Source organism: Lacerta agilis, chromosome 7 (genome assembly GCF_009819535.1).
Source record: "Lacerta agilis isolate rLacAgi1 chromosome 7, rLacAgi1.pri, whole genome shotgun sequence".
In the NCBI taxonomy this organism is placed as follows: domain Eukaryota; kingdom Metazoa; phylum Chordata; class Lepidosauria; order Squamata; family Lacertidae; genus Lacerta; species Lacerta agilis.
The window spans coordinates 53,233,986-53,249,769 of record NC_046318.1 but is presented as its reverse complement, the minus strand read 5'-3'; the positions used below and the strand labels follow the sequence as shown (position 1 = coordinate 53,249,769).

The window sequence follows — 15,784 nt, the reverse complement described above, 5'->3', positions numbered from 1 at the left end:
TTTTGACTCTGAGCTCAATACCATGATACAAATGCTCCTCAGTTGGCAAACCTCTGAGTATGGGTTTGCACTATTAGTCAAATAGTAAATTCCTGTATCATGGGAAACACCTCTTATTTGCACTCTGCTTGCAGTTTCTGTAAAATTAATTGGCTGAAAATAAGAGTTCTAATTGCACTTTTAAAAGGTTGCTAATTAATTTTAGTAAAGAACAAGATTTCATTTCATATAAATGCTACCTCCATTGTGAAATGTGAACCACAATCTAAAATGTTTTGAACCAAAATTGTAATAGCCACTCACAATTAGCATATTGTTTTAAATATTAGACTTGCACATAGTGAGATGTCATTTCCACCCCACAGTTGTACATGAGTTGCATGGGTTCTGCACTCATGTGCAAATTAAAATCATCCAATAAACACTACAAGCATTGTAGTTAATTAAAACAAATATTGTTTGAAAATAAGAAACTTTTAATTTTTGTTCCTCCATCTTCTTTGCTTTTAATCCCTTACCAGATAATATTACTTTGCTCTACACAATATCCTTGGTGGAAAATGTTGTTCATTCTCTGGTAATCATCTCCTTGATACCTTCCTAACTCTGCGAGGCTCTGGTAACAGGTGCATCCCAGCCTGGAGAATTCCTATCATAAATCACAATTATTACCTGATAGTATCAATACTGTGGCCTATCAGTTTACCCATCCATTTTTGCTACAGCGCTAGAGTTCTATATGTCATAGCAAGTGTAAGGTGACAAGCAGAGACAAGCTGAGAAGAGGAAACAAAAAAGGGTGGAGAAGAGTCGCAGTAAGCTGAGGAAATATTTTCCTTTATCACGGTGCTCTCAAATTTCAAAGAAAAATGATCAGGAACTATGTTTTCTCTCTCCTTCTCATACTTCCACACCTTCCATTGTGCAATCTTGGATCTTGCATTATACTCCACCTGCTTATTTGCTTTGGCAGCAGGAGCAGGAAGTGGCTAGAATTCCATGGGTTTGGTGCTTTCAATTGTTTATGTTTCTTCTGGGAATTCTCCCTCTCCCTTTACATATATAATGTTATAGTCTGGCACGTGGGGTTTGTTTGGAGGGATGTTATTACATCAGTTCAGTTGCCCTTTAAACACAGTCATAACAGTATGGGAGTGATTTCAGCATGATGCAATCTATGTGGTCAGGGTTGGTTTTGAGGGTCTTTTCTGCAGAATTGTCATCTATTGACATGTTTATCCCTGTAGAGCAGGAGTAAATAATTTTGGGAAATGTCCCAGACTACTGGATGTTTGTGCGGAAAGTGCTGTACCTTAAAAAAGTAAAAATAAAATCCATTAGCTAGCATGTCTAAACAATCTTGTTCTTGCCAATTCTTAAGATGCTTTATGAAGGAACATGCATTCTAGGCATTTATAATGTGCCAGTGATTTAGCATTATGTCTCAGTCTGATTAAAAGCCTGGAAATTAATTGGTAGTACCCTTGGACTCACTAATTCCTCTATATAAATAAAAAACCATGAACAGCACTACATCGTTTGGAGAAGAATTATGGTTCCTCAACTATTGGATGAGAATACCTTCTCATAGAATCACAATTCCCCTTTAGGAAGAACGTTGCTTTTTTGATAGTTTTCAAGCGATGCCAAAATTGCATATCTCCAGTAAGTTGCATTCTGTCTTCCCTCTTTTAAACTTTTATATTAATATTTGCTGCCATAATTAGGCAATGAAAAAACCCCTTCTCTGGTAATTAGGAACAGAAAGATCTCTGTCTTGATGTATGCAAATGATTTAGTGTTTCTCTCTTTCCTGATTGGGCCTCAATATCTATTTGAGGTATTCAGCACATACTGCAATCAAGTCTATCTATAAATTACTCTCAAGGCCAATACTGTGATTTGGGGCAAACATAGTCCTAGGTATAAATGGTGCTCAAATCAGCAAGCTATGGAACAAACGTACTTGTTTAGATGTACTCTAAACAAGTTTAGATGGTGTACCCTTAGTGAAACCCTCTCTTTAGTGAAACCCTCTCTTAGAAGTGTGTGATGTATACACTGCTGGAGTCTAAGAAGGTAACTGGGGGAAATGAGTGAGTTCTTAGGTATTAGGGATGTCTGAAGTGTACCAGTGATAAAGGGCCAACAACACGTCAGGAGTGCTGGAGTTTCCTTACATTGTACTATACAGTACAAAGCTGTACACAAGACTAATTATTTACTTATTTTTATATTCAGATTTTCTTCTTTCATGGAACCCATGGTGGCATTCATGTGGTTCTCAAGACAGTCCCGCAGACTAAACCCAGCCCTGCTTAGCTTCAGCAAGGCTGTGGTTTCATGTGCTTTCTTCACACATACCCTGCAACCTATCATTTTTGAGAGCTGAAGCAGTATGATAAGAGCCATTGTTTTCCATAGCTTACAACACAATTCTTTTCTCATGCTAATCCTTTTTGGGCGAACAGGTTTTGTAGGTAATTCAAGCATTGCACTCTCGCCTTTGTTTGCATGTTTTTGTAATGAAAGTGAGCAATTGTCAACAATGACTCTTATCATGTCACCTTGAGTCCTTCATCTCCTGCCATCAGGCTAGGAGTTCACAAGGCAGTTGTAAGATGGGTTGAGGGGAGACAAAAGAAGGCAAGTGGAGCTGGAGCCACATTGCAAAGCGAGGCACAGGTTGCCTAGGGCGGGCTGAGTCTGAGAAGTGTGGTTTTGAGTGCAGCAGCAGCAGCAGCAAACAAAAGAGCCGAGTGCCACATGAATCCCTTCAAAATGTAACTCAATTTATGTGAGATTCTGTAGATAAGATACCGGTAATTAAAGCAGGGGCGAGGAGGGGGAGGAAAAGTCGGTTGGATGTTGCAGCCATCAAGTCTGCATTCAGTAGAGATTTTCTCCTCAGGAGGTGCTGGAGAAGATCGAAGCTGAAGAGATATAAGGCGCCTCTAGGGAAAGAAAAAGAAGATCCTATATACCATAGCTGTCAAGTCTCCCTTTTTTATTCCAAGCCATTTCCCGCTGCTATCCCTGATTTTTTATATCCCTTATATTTCCCTTATTTCAAAGGAAATATTCCTCTCCCCAGGCATGTCTCTACCCTGTGGCGCCAGTGGCACGGGGAACCAGGGCCGGGTGGCAAGCTCAGTGTCCGGGAAGGAGAGTTGGAGTCCGGGTAGAGGAGAGCTTCTCCCCCTCTGCAATCCTAGAGCGCCACTGAGGGGGGAGGAGGAGCTGGAGGAGGAGGAGAGTCCACCACCCACCCACCTCCCTGCCCACGCAGCTGGAGGACCATGCTAGGGAAAGAGGCCATGCTTCCCAAACTTCCTGCCACACGTTCCTCAACATCCGGCTGCTGAGCACACGCCAAGTGTGAGGAGCAAGAAGAGAGCTACGCGTCAGAGACCCTTAAAAGTTCTTCTGGATCTGAAAGCGAGCTATCGTGCAGCGCAGGAGAAAAACACTGAGAGGTGGGCTTCATGGGTTGCCCATGAAGCCGCCTGGACCTTGTTATGGAAATAAAGGGGGGCACTTATTGGAAATCAGTTTTGTCACCTCTTCCCCCCAAACCCTGAGACAATGAGCCCAGCCACCTTTTATTCACAGTCACATAAGCACTACACTACAGCATGGCCTGCACCCAATGTTGTTTTTGTACAATCTTGTTTCAACGTATACAAGCAGGAAATTTATTTTCCTTCATTTGCAAGGAATCATACAAAACAAAGTGGCACTAATAAAGAAACGTTCCAGTGTGGCAACAGAAAGCAAACTAAAAATGCTTTTGCAGTTGATCAAAACTATCCAGCAATATCAAGTTATAGGAAAACTGGTGCTATTAACAGTAATCCTTCTGGTTGGTTAATTGGTTTGGCTTGGTGTTAAATAACCAATTGGAGTTAATTGGAGTTAAATGATAACCAATCAGAGGCTACCAATCAGCTACCGGAGAGCTATGAGATTCAGGTGAGGGTCAGATGACTTGCCAATCCCAGCAGGTATGTAAGAGGACGACCCGGCCTGCCCAGGCCTAGTAACCCATCTCTTTCTATTCCCGTACGTTGTCGCCCACGGAACACAACTATGCTCAACAAAGTTGACATTTTTTTTAGCAATGCCCTAGTGAGCCTTCTTTTGTTCACTTCTTTTTATTTAGAGGCAGTGCACACCTATGTTTGTGGAACTGCAAACCTTTCCAGTCATGTGTTACTCCAGTCAAATCCCACATATGAATGTGGGGAAAGATGATGGTGTGTAGCCTGGTGTAAATTAATTTGTAGCCTGGGGGGATTACCACGTCGTGGACTGTCCCTGAGAACCGTAGACTGTCCCCGGGACAGGTGAGGGACGGTGCTGATTCCTTATTTTCAAATCTGAAACTTGACAGCTATGTATATACCGAGCAGGGAAACAGAAACGATTGTGAAAAAAGCACCCTCCCTCCCCTTTACTGTCCCTTAGCAAAAGCAACGGGAGGTAAGCCAGGCGGGAGGAATGACGTCACGACGTACAAGCTCCGTCGGCGTCCCCGCTGCGCATAGGCGCGCCGACACACAGCCCGCCCGCCCGCCCGCCCTGGCTGGTGCTTCCCTGGGCGCGTGCGCTCGCCTTCGCTTGGGGCTTGCGCCTGACTGCGGGCGCGGGAGAGGCAAAGGCGGCCTCTCTCTCTCCTGCACGCGCAGCTGCACTACCCCCGCTGACGCTTCCGTCGCCTCCACCACAGCTGCGGCATCACCAACCGCCACTACCTGGCCCCTCCCCTCGCGCGGGGCCGCGCCTCGTGCCGGACAATAGCGGCGCTGCCGCAGCCGAGTTGTGTCTCACCCAAATCAGCCCGCCGCCGCCGCAGCTCTCGCAGCCACCCGGGCCCGCTCGCCGGCACCCATGAGCGGCGGCACGCGGCCGTCCCGGCTGCGGAGCTGACCGGGGGACTTGAGACGGGACTTGCCGCCGCTGCCGTGGCTGCTGCTCCTTTTCGTCCTTCTCCTTCCTCCTCGGCACTTGCTTCCCCCTCAGCCTTCCCTAGGGCTGCGTCGGCGGGCGCGGAGCGGGGTGGGCCGGGGAGCGGGGAAAGCCCCCTCAGCGCCGCTTCCCCTTTGACCGACCCGTTCTCGGCGCGTGGGGCAGGTGAGGGCGGCGGGCCTGGCCTCGCTTCGCTCCGGGAGCCTGGCCTGGCTTTTGTGGGCGCTCCAGAAGACGAAGCGGCGGCGGCGGCGCCTCCGTTTCAATGGAAGTATGTTACCAGCTGCCGGTGCTGCCTCTGGACAGGCCGGTCCCGCAGCATGTCCTCAGCCGCAGAGGAGCCATCAGCTTCAGCTCCAGCTCTGCGCTCTTCGGCTGCCCCAACCCCAGGCAGCTCTCTCAGGTGAGGCGGCCCCAACCCCCCCCCCTCGCGGTTCTCCCTCCCCTGCAGAAATGGGGTGGTGGAGGAGTCCGTGGAATAGGGGAATTTGCAAAACACACCGAGATCAGAAGCAAATATGCCGAAGAGGCGCTTGCCTCTGCGGGATACGCTTTTTGCTCTCTGTCGGTCAAGTTTTGTCATTTGTAGTGCTGGGTAGAAATGCACTCCAGAGTACATAGGGGTGCCTTTGAGGTGCTTCACTGTACATTTATATTGTCTTGCTTTTGTTGACACGTTTCTCCAAGGAAAGCTAGGGTAGCTTCTGCTTTTATGGTTGTCTTCTGCTAAATGTTCCTCAGCTAAATAATACTGCTGAGAATCTGGAGGGGGAGCTACCAGCTGGCTATTCCCAATACACTTTGCATTTTTATTGTGCAAGACAGCTGTAGTGACATCTTTAAAGACTTTTTTTTTACCCTTCATGTCAGAGTAGTTATAAAACTTACACAGGGTGTGATTCAGTCAAGGTTTTAGAGGGAGAATTAGTTGTTTACATTTGACTGGATTGTGCCCAGTCTCTTAAATGTTTTGTGAAATATTGGATTCCTTCCCTAACACCATATGGACTAATGTATAATGTTCTTCCCTTATCAACCACTGAAAGCTTTTAGATAGAACTGTCCTAGATTTGAAGTAGTTTCTAAAAAAAAAGCATGTTGTCTGTGCAGTTCACATTGAAGTATCCCATTGTGATTATAACAGTAACAAATTTAACCATAATAAATGTAGGTAGGCGGTGAAGTGTGGAAAAATAGATCTTGTTGCCATTTTTGGCTCTCTTCTCTTCAAATGTTTTCAGGATTCATTTGCCAATCTGTTGTTGCCCCAATGCAGTCTGCTGAGATTTTCCTGCAAATGATAACAAATCTTTGAACTTTAAAGCATCTGCCCAGAATAAGATATACTGTAATGTACTTGTTTTATTGTCTGATTTGTGAGTATTCTCAAATAGCATAATCCTATGTAAGTTTACTCAGAAGTAAAACTATATACTGCAATAGAATATTTAACAACAGCTACAAAGGCCTGTGGTTATAAACAGTTCAGTGGAGCTTACTTCAAAGAGGTGGGTATACGATTGAGGTCTGAATTGAGTATTTTCTAAACTTATTTAGGTTTCAGATTTATACCCACCACCCTGGAAATAGGCCCCATTGAACTCATGCTGAGGTGATATGTATAAGATTGAACTGTTGGGTATCTAGTGGTGGAAAATCAATCAGTTGATTGATTGATTGATTGATTGATTGTATACCACCCGTCATCCAAAGATCACACAAAATGCATAATAACAAAAACAAACACATTTAAAAGGTCATGGATTTTTGTCCTGTCTTTGACATATGTGGGTAAATCTCTTATTAAGAGAAGAGGAAATCATCCAAGGTTTTGCCTCTTCCTCTGGTGCATAATAATAGCACGTCAGAGTATGTTATAGAATATGTTGGTTAGGGAATATTCATTTTGCTAGAGAGAACATACATAGTTGGCCCAATGTTTTAAGTGCTAGCAGATAGGAATACTTTTATGAACATTGCCTTAAGAGTAGAATGAAAAGTATGCAACATCTAGTTATTTAGAAGTACAAATTTTGTTTGGTGGAGATTCTCTTATTGGGAGCTACATGTTATGCATTAATTGTCCCGGGGTCTTTGTAAAGAAAATTAGCTTTAAGGTTGAATGTTGAACTGTGTGGGAAGAGGGTGGTTACTTATTTTCCTGTCTGCCATTTTTCTTTGCTAATCCCCCCACAACAGGATGCAGGTAGACATTCAGAGGTATTAGCCTTTGTTGCAACATCTGCAAATAGTGTGGTGTTGGTGCTTCAGTGACAACATGAAAATATCCTGTTCTAGCTCTAGTGTAAAATAATATGCTGTGTTTTGCTCCTAAAAAGGGTTCACGTAAGAATTCAGGAAAAATTAAATTAAAAACCTGCAGTTCCTGCCCCAGGAAGTGATATGCTCATGGATCTCCTTGTCTGGATTGTGGGGTGTGTGTTGGCACTAGTACATTAGCCCTAAGTGCTTTTACGCTTTGAACATGTTTGCATGTACAAGCATACCTCAGAGATATTGCAGGTTCAGTTCCAGACCACCGCAATAAAGCAAACATTGCAATAAAGTGGATCACTATTATTTTGCGTTTCTCCCTGCGTATAAAAGTTATTTTAAGCTATACTGTAGTCTGTTAAGCCAGGCTGCACGGGTGGGAAATAAAACTTGGTTCTAGCCCTAGCCAGCTCTGCTCCTATGGCAGAGCTGGGGGGGGGGAAAGGGGCTAGCCAGTTTTATTGCCCTGAGTGAAGCCTCTAGAGGGGGCACCATTTAAGCTCTCAGCCTGTGTGTGTGTGTGTGTGTATGCAAATACAAATGCATGTGGGGTGTGTGTGCCAAACTTGATCTTTGATCCAGGTGAAATAAAGCCTAGTTTTGCTCCTGTCTGTGGCCAGAAGAGGGGCAGTGGTGGCGGGGTGTGTGTGTGTGTGTGTTTTTTTTTTTCCCCGGAGAGCGGCCAGGCTGCCTGCAGCTGCACCCACATCCTAGCACAGAGCAATATCTGAGAAGCACAATAGAATGAGGTATGCCTGTATACACATTTTTCTGAAGGTTAGTGAAACTTACTTTGAAGTTTAGGCCTGAGGATCATAGTATTGCTTGACTCTGATGGTTTTAGCTGAAGCTGCTATCCCTATTAGCTTTTAATATATATATATGTCTGTTTAGCTTTGGGGTATTTAACACGAGCAAGTTGACTGACATCAGCTAACTTTGTTACATGTTAGTTAATTTTCTGTGTACTAAACATTATTTCTGCCTTGGTTCAGGTATCTATTACATAAAAGCAAAAGTCCTTCAAATGTCTTTTGTTTAACAGTTTTAACTATTGTAGTGTGAATAAAATTACCAGTGAAAACCTTAACCTGAAATGCTGAGTTAGAATTCCCCTGAATCACTGAAGGAGTAGGGTGAGATCTTTTCTTTTACAATTCAGGCAAACCTCTACCACATAATTTTTATTGTCATGAAGTCCCCTTCTCAGTTTAGACCTTAAACTTTAAAGACTGTAGAGTTTGTCATTTGCATCGCAAGAAGTGTTCTCCATAAGCAGCCAATTTGAGAGCCTGGGATAGAGATAAGCATTGCATTCAGAATCTTTTTCCATTTATGCTACCCAAAACAAAAGAACGTACCAATTGATTCTGATGAAACTTTTATAACTTGTTTTACAATTGACAAATCAGTTCTAGTAACCAATCTGGTTTAAACAATGTACAATATTCAGGAGGGTTCATAAATAGTTCTAGTATTGTGTTTATTGTACATATGCTGGTCTTGGATGGTGTAGCAAGGCAAGGTCTTATCTTTAAAAGAAAGCATACTTTTAGACACATTGTGCTAGTGTGGTTAGAATCTTCTTCAAGAGCATTTTCAGCCCCCTCACAGCTGTATCAAAACAGAAGTGAAATACCGTATTTTTCCATGTATAACATGCCCCCGTGTATAAGACACCCCCTATTTTTGGGGACTCGAAATTAAGAAAATGGAGGGAGATTGCCCCCATGTATAAGACTACCCTCCTTTTAACACTATTTTTTTATCAAAAAAAACCCCTAGTCTTATGCACGGAAAAGTACGGTAATATTTGCAAACAAAAAAGGCAGAGCTTTCTCCCACAGTCACTCTGTTTTTAAAGTCAGAGTTCCTTTGATAGGCAATATACAAACACAGGGTAGATGGATTTCTTTGAACTCAAGCAGGCAATGAGATTGGATCAGTTGAAATAACTTTGATAATATCTTGGTTCCTTGACTTTACTGTTGTGTTCTGTTGTCAGCTAACATGCACGTCTTAACTGTTTCTGTTTTATAGGGATAATGTCATCTTTGGGTTCCTTTCCTTCTGTGTTTCAGAAGTAACCTGTGCTTTCACATGTTTCTTGGTAATGGATATAAGTAGCTGTCAAATGTTATAGAAGCGTAAACTTCCTTCTGCACTGAAGCTTTGCAGTTTTGGTGTTTTTTTTTTGCTCCCCTAAATTTTATACAACAGCATTTTCTCACCCTGGCCATTTTGAAGTTCTGATGCAGGGAACATTTGCAGCCATTTAAGTTTATACTTTGGGCTGTTAACATTATGCCTGTGGGTAATCTTGGTCTGAGTGTGAGAAGTTTTGTGACAGATCAGCACCACTATGCTGCTTCAATAGTTTATTTTGGCAGTGATAACTAGGGAGTCTGAAGTTGAGGCTTCAGTAGATAAACATGCTTCATAAATTTTCAAGATGAATTGTATTACAGTTTCTGAACCACTGTATTTGAGTCTAACCAATAATTTTGGCAGGCTTTTTCTTGAATGATAAATTGTGGTAGATTTGGTAGTGGTGTTTTGTTAAAGACAACAATAAGGAGACAGTGGGTTAATTAGTGTGTTTAAGTTAGCAGCAGATTAGTGTTGAAATATTTTGTATATTCTTAATGTTGAGCATTCTAAGGTCAGATAGTTGAGAAAATAAGCAGACATAACCTTCAGCCTCTTCGTTTGATCTGGCTTCATAGTCTGATTTTGTGTTAGTGAAACATTAGACCACCTAGTTTTAGAAAGAGTGCAAGCTTTTACATTGCATGTTCTTAATCAAGCTCAGGGTATTTAGAGATGGAATGAATCTTGTATGTGGAAGCTGATAAGTGATTAGGTTTTCTAAATTCTTGATTTAGAATGAAGTTGATGAGAGTAGGCTATATCGAATGATGTTTGTCTTGTACAGTAGTAGTATTTTTCTGAAATTTTTAGTAGCTACCCCCTAGACTTGCACACTGTTTGTTCTCCCATGAACATTTCATCTTCCATCCTGGCCCAGGAAAGGTGGATGTGGTTTGCCCAAAAGAGCCAGGCAGGCCTAATTGCACCCATGTGCCAGAGGTTCCCCACAATTGAGCTCGTGCTAATTATGGTTAACATCAGGGTAAATGTAACCTTACATCATGGTTAATATAGGGAATGTAGGATGGAATTTGTGTGGAAACGAGGAAGATGGAAGGGAGAGAAGTTTGTGTGGCTCTACATTTCTGGTCTTCAAAGAATGAAAGCTGAAGAAAGGTTGGTCTCAGCTGTAGCTCCTCCCATTTGCTTAAAACATGCAACCTGTGTCCACAACACTTTTGAAAACTGCTCCCAAAATACTTTGCTCTATACAAGTACAGTAGTACCTCTGGTTAGGTAACTCTCTGGTTACGTAAACTTCAGGATGCGAAAGCGGCAAACCCGGAAGTATTTGATTGGGTTTTGCTGTGCATGCGTGTGCAGAAGCGGTCCTCAGGTTGCAGAAACCTCGGGATCCGACCAGATCTCTGGAACGGATCCCATCCGCAACAGGAGGTACCACTGTAATGAGGCATTTCAAATGTCACTAAATTTTTGATACAGTCTTTGCAAATAATAAATGGAGTTCTGATACTGAGCTGCTAGTGAATTGCAACTAATTGACTAGAATAGTTTGTTCTTCCTGGGTTGCACAATTTTACTGCTGCCCTGTGCACAATACTTAACTTATACACACAGTCCTTTGGTAGTTATTGCTGATTATCAGTGCAGATGAGCTAGGCTTAATTTGGACAAGTCAGGAACCCGCTATTTTCTGAACATACCGGTAGCTGCTGCCAGTATGGAAGGTGTCCTGTGAACTGTAAGCACACTGTAAATGTTTTGGTTTATTTATTTTACAAATTTTATATACCGCTTGATCATAGTAAAATCTCTAAGCAGTTTACAAGAAATATTAAAATTATCATTTTTTATTGTCAGCAGTGAAAATGATTAAAATGTGTCAACAATTATGTGTCTGGATCGGCTTGCCTAAATAAAAATGTTTTAAGCGAACGGGGAGGACTCCTGCCTGATGCTAATAAGCAGGGAGTTCCAAAATGTAGGTGCTGCCACACTAAAACAACTGTTTCTCACAACCGTGAAGTATTACATGACCCTTGTAACAGTGTCGGCTCTGCAGATCAAAGAGGTTGAGTGGGTACATATGATTAAGGCAATTGTGCAGATAATTGGCCCCAAATTGTTGAAGGCTTTATATACCAATATTAACACCTTGAACTTGACATTGTAACAGATTGGCAAACAGTGCAGATCCCTGAGTAGAGGTGCTATATGCTGACAGGGTCATACTTACTGTGCCAGCACTATTGCAGCAGTATTCTGCACTAACTAGAATTTCCATGTCAAGTGCAAGAGACGATCTACATTATTTTAATGCAGTCTTGAGTCCCCAGTGCCTGAACTGCTGTCGTCAAGCTCTCCTAGCTCAGGGATCTTTGAAGTTGTTGTACTTTGTAACAACTTGTAAAAGGCACTTCTAGCCATGGAGGCTAGCTGGGCCCCTGAAATGGGTAATATTGTTGAAAATTATATTATTATTTAATAATATTTAGCATGCTTTAAAAATATTGTTCATGGTTTGAAAAAACAGTTTGACTCCACATTTACAGGTAGGTGATCAATTCAGTTTGTATTCTGGCCATATAACAGCATTGATAAACAATGGGTACAAAAATATTAACTTGAAGTAGTCCTTATTGGCTTTCCTTGATAACCTATAAATGGTTATTCATATTTTTACACATTTCTTCTGAGATAGTATTTCAGTTCTTAGCATAAACATTTAGCTGCTTGAATAACTAGGAACCCATAATTTTTTTCAGACGTTATGCAATACTGTTGTTGCCCAAATCAGGTTACATACTACACCCACAGCCTTCTTCCTGATACGATACTGATTCTAGTATTTTTTGTTATCTTAGTGGTAGGAGATTAGATTAGCAGGATTCTTAAGAAACATTTTCCAGTTGGTCAGTTAAGTGTTGCAACAGTGGGAATGCAAATGAGGATTGGGAAAGTTATTTCATCATTGACAGTTGCCTCCAGGAACTTTTTTCTATGTTTGATACACTTATAAAGAGCGGTTACTTTCTCTATCTCCCCCGTACCCTGCAGCAAGAGTAAAACTTGCAGCAATCAATAGGAAGATCATATGTCTCTTGTTGATCCCAACCAATCACATGCCTGTAAGCTTTCCATCAATATCCTCTGATATTCTTAATAGAACCAACACCCCCTCCTTTGCCATTCATTATCCAGTATCGACTGCCTCCTTAAGACTCCCTCACAAAGTTCTGTAGATACAGACCTCAGTAGGCAGTTGTACCTCATGTAGATATTGCGTGTGAAAGCCATTTTCATTTTAGAGGATATGTAATTTTTTTGAGGTAGTGATATAGTGTATTCATAAGAACACTAGACTTCTGGGAAATATTATAACAATTACACAGCATTATTTGTCTCATTAGAGATAACTTCTTAATGAACCAGTTCTGTACTTTGATAGGATTGTAATTTGTGCCTTCTTTCCCAAATGATTCAAAACATGAATTTTTAAAGCAGATTTTTTAGTTGGCTTTTACAGACATCTCTTACATTCATTTAAAAGGAAACTTAGCGGATAATTCCTGTTAATGTATAAAAACAGCATGTAGCTTTTAAAATTATATGGCATTAGAATAGAATTAAAATGTGATATTCTAACCTAACCTAAAATTCTTTTAATAATAATATAAAAATATGACACTATAAATAACAGCTTGGATCCAAAGATCCTGCTGAGCATGGATCATACAGATTTTGTATTTGTGTTGCTAATCTCCTCCCCCCAGCCTCTGCTCTTGAAGTTCTTTGATCTGCAGGAGCTTGTTGTGTGGGTGGGGTGCAGACAGGAAAATTTGGTGAATGGATGTACCACTTGAGTAGTAAGATTCTTATTTTCTGAAGTAAGTGGGATATTGTGCTGAAATATGTACTATTACTATTACTATTACTTTTATTTATTTATTTATTTCTACCCCGCCCATCTGGCTGGGTTTCCCCAGCCACTCTGGGCGGCTTTCAACAGAACATTAAAAACTCCCCATAGGATTCAATGGAAATTTTTGGCTCGTTTTTGGATAGCAAGACCTGTGTGTATTACTTTTTCTGTGTTTGAGAAGTCTCTCTTTTGACAAAATTATTAGTCATTATACTAATCCCCATCTTATCATTCTCCTGTTTGCTTGCCTTAGCAACCAACATACCTCACACTAAGCGAAAGGAGTAAAGAGGACTTGGAACCAAACAGGCATGGAAACAAAACTTTCAAGAATTAATGTAGACATACAGAAGTGAGCAAAGACAGTAGTGCTGCTGTGTAGAACAGTGATAGCCAACCTAGTGCTCTTTAGATGTTGTTGGATTCCATGTCCTATCAGTCTCAGCCAGCAAGGCCAATAGTCGGGAATGGTTGGAGTTGTTCTTCAGCAACATCTAGAGAACACTAGGTTGGCTTCTTCAGATCTAGAAACACAACTACGCCACAGTTTAAGTTTTGGGAAGCTGGGACACAAATCTTTGCAAACTTGGCCAGCATCTTACTAATATAGTCAAAGAGATGGACTGCAGCCAAATTGTGGGGTGGGGTGGGGAAATACAGAAAACAGTTAAAGAGATGTAGCTGTAGTCACAGACATGTATAATGGTCTCAAGGAATGGGGAGAAGGAAGCAGGAGCCAAGGGAAAGAGAGGATAGAAAGCAGTCAGCTTAGAGAAATGCCAGGTTACTAGTATATTTTAAAGATGCTTGTTTATGATTGGTTCTTAGTTAAGAATGGGGCTTTCCTGTCACATGGAATTTGATTCCATATTTGTGGCATCATTGCTGGAAATGATACATATGCCTACTTCAGCCCCACAACGGGAATTTAGACGCAGGTGTTCAGGTACAGGCAGATTCAAATCCAGGAGGTCCTTTAGGTAACCTGCTTTATGTAAGGGTTTTAATGGTAATTACAAGCACTTTAAATTGGCACAGTTTAGCGGCATATTAGAGTGATAAGCATTTGTGTATAGAACAGGTTAATAGTGCTCTACTAATTAGCAACCTCTTTATACAATAGTTCACAGTGTTTCATCTCTGTTAGTCATGAGCCCATCCTGTATATGCCGGATGGACTTCGCTATTGCCAGCTTGGGAGGAAGAAAGGTTCCTATATACATTTGGAGGTCACTCTTCCATAGTTAGCAGTAGCAGACTTGAATGTACATAACACTCTGGTTTTTAAAGAAAGGCTTTAAAATAAACCTTTAATTAAAATCTAGACTCAAGCTTTAGTTCTGGCATGCCAGCATTCTTTTTATATACCGGTAAGCTCACTGGGGGAAAAAATTGACTAAAAGGAATACATTCTTTATATGTGGAAAATGGTTACCAAGAGAACAGGTGAGAATGGATGATGATTGTCATTCAGCTAATTCTATGCATGTACTGTAAAATGCAAATTAATGTCTTGTATTCACTACATGAATAACTAGTAGGATTACATTCCTAGTGTTTAAAGGTCTCTTTGGGTGATGTAGAGTTTAATTTTCTTCAACCGTTAACCATAGTTAAGGGATTATTATTACTTATATTCTACTTTCCCATACAACATAGTTCAAAGCAGTTCAGAGAGACAGAGGTTGTAAACATTGGGATTCAGCACTGTGTGAACTTGGACAATTGAACACTGACCTCTCCCTCTTGCTGTAGCCACGGTTAACGGCTACATCAGTGTTGACATTAACTGTAATTGACTAACAAGTATATGGGTAACCATGTTAGTGTCCTATAGATGGGAGGTATGTTGGGAGAAGTATGCTTCAAGTATCTAGCGTGGATAACTGACTAGCTCTGGTAAAAAGCGCTCCTAGTTAGCACTGCCACTGGAACCTCTGCAAACAGTTCCAGTCAAAAGTAAGCCTATACAGTGGTACCTCGGGTTACAGACACCTTGGGTTACAGACACTTCAGGTTACAAACGCCACTACCCCGGAAGTAGTACCTTGGGTTAAGAACTTTGCCCCAGGATGAGAACAGAAATTGTGTGGCAGCGGCGCAGTGGCAGCAGGAGGCCCCATTAGCGAAAGCGTGCCTCAGGTTAAGAACAGTTTCAGGTTAAGAACGGACTCCAGAACGAATTAAGTTTGTAACCGAGGTACCACTGTACTGCCATACTGCAAACTTGATCAAAGAGAGTGGACTCTGTCCAAAGCAGGCTAAACCTCAATTTCTTTTAATACCAGTACTGTACAGTCATACCTTGGTACTTGAACGGAATCCATTCTGGAAGTCTCTTCAACTCCCAAAAACGTTTGAAAATCAAGACGCGGCTTCTGATTGGCTGCAGGAGCTCCCTGCACTCAATTGGAAGCTGCGTAAGGCACGTCAGACTTTCAGGTTCCAAATAATGTTCGCAAACTGAAACACTCACTTCCAGGTTTGGGAGTCAAAGCGTTCAAGTCA

At 41.7% G+C, this 15,784-nt stretch overlaps 1 protein-coding gene across 2 annotated transcripts in view; it reads left to right on the top strand.

Annotated features, from left to right (window-relative positions):
• The first annotated feature begins 4,847 nt into the window (after nt 1–4,847).
• The window catches only part of PDE7A (phosphodiesterase 7A), a 49,290-nt gene continuing 38,353 nt past the window's right edge, over nt 4,848–15,784 (top strand). Inside the window, exon 1 of one of the 2 annotated variants that reach the window (XM_033155312.1) lies at nt 4,848–5,371. In XM_033155312.1, the coding sequence (XP_033011203.1) occupies nt 5,234–5,371 (138 nt within the window). In that variant the 5' untranslated portion in view covers nt 4,848–5,233. The remainder of the gene's footprint in view (nt 5,372–15,784) is intronic. The other variant, XM_033155313.1, reaches the window with a different exon arrangement.